This window comes from Manacus vitellinus, unplaced genomic scaffold (genome assembly GCF_001715985.3).
Source record: "Manacus vitellinus isolate BGI_N305 unplaced genomic scaffold, ASM171598v3 scaffold_2213_pilon, whole genome shotgun sequence".
Taxonomy (NCBI): Eukaryota; Metazoa; Chordata; class Aves; order Passeriformes; family Pipridae; genus Manacus; species Manacus vitellinus.
In genome coordinates, this window is record NW_021939557.1 from 1 (window position 1) to 1,292 (window position 1,292).

At 63.5% G+C, this 1,292-nt stretch overlaps 1 protein-coding gene across 1 annotated transcript; it reads left to right on the plus strand.

The window, feature by feature from the left end:
• Positions 1–3: 3 nt before the first annotated feature.
• Positions 4–918, plus strand: LOC115307464 (glutathione S-transferase 2-like; the record flags this gene model as incomplete). The annotated part of the gene is made up of 3 exons (XM_029959797.1): positions 4–102; positions 641–736; positions 808–918. Coding segments are annotated over 3 exons (306 nt in total), but the record flags the coding sequence as incomplete, so codon positions are not given.
• Between the last annotated feature and the right edge of the window lie 374 nt (positions 919–1,292).

Consider the following 1,292-nt stretch of genomic DNA (forward strand, 5'->3'; position numbering starts at 1 on the left):
GGCGGGCAGACGGAGCAGGAGAAGCAGCGCGTGGATCTGATGGAAAACCAGCTCATGGATTTCAGGATGGGCTTCATCCAGCTCTGCTACAGCCCCGACTTCGTGAGTACCCCCGGGGGGGCGCGGGGGGATGAACCCCCCCAAACGCTGGGACTGTCCCCCCACGTGGGACAAGGGACTGAGCCACTACCGGCGTGGGGGGGTCTGTTGAGGTGCCCCCTTTGCCTCCATTCCCTCCTTCTCATCCCCCCACTCCCTCATTCCCATTCCCAACTCCCCCATTCTCATCCCCCATCCTCCCATTCCCCCCCATCTCCCATTCCCCAGTTCCCCTGTTCTCATACCCCTTCCCTTTCCCATTCCCAATTCCCCCATTCCCACTCCCAATTCCCACATTCTTATCCCCCATTCCCATATTCCCTCCCATTTGCCCATTCCCATTCTCAGTTTCCCTGTTCTCATCCCCAATTCCCATCCCCGTTCCCCCATTCCCATCCCCCTTTCCCCCATTCCCACTCCCCCCTCTCTGCCCGAGGATGTTGCCCGTGTTCTGGGGGATCTGGGGGTGTTCTGGGGGGTCTGGGGGTGTTCTGGGGGGTCTGGGGTGTGTTGCAGCCCCCCCAAGCCTCCCCCCCTGCAGGAGAAGCTGAAGCCGGGGTACCTGGAGCAGCTTCCCAAGAAGCTCCAGGAGTTCTCGCGCTTCCTGGGCTCCCGGCCCTGGTTCGCGGGGGACAAGGTGAGTTGAGGGGGCTCTAGGGGGGTGTTTTGGGGGTCCCTGTGGGGTCTGACCCCCTCTGCCCCCCCCAGCTGACCTTCGTGGACTTCCTGGCCTACGATGTGCTGGACCAGCACCGCATGTTTGTGCCCGACAGCCCCGAATTCCAGGGAAACCTGGGCCGCTTCCTGCAGCGCTTCGAGGTGAGGGGGGACAGGGGACAGCCTGGGGACAGCCCGGGGCACCCCAGTGTCCCCAGTGCCCCCATCCCAGACACCCCAGTGTCTCCAGTGCCCCCATCCCAGGCACCCCAGTGTCCCCACCACTGACCCTCTGGTGTCCCCAACCCCCAGTGTCCCCATCCCTGACCCTGTGGTGACCCTGTCCCTATTCCTGACACCCCTGTGTCCCCATCTCATCCTCTACACTCTGGTGTCCCTGTCCCCATCTGTCCCTATCCCCATTCCTGACCCCCCCGGTGTCCCCACCACTGACACCCCAGTGGTCCCACTCCTGTCCCCACCTGTCCCTGTGCTCTTTGTCCCCATCCCTGTCCCCTTTGTCCCCACCATGTCCC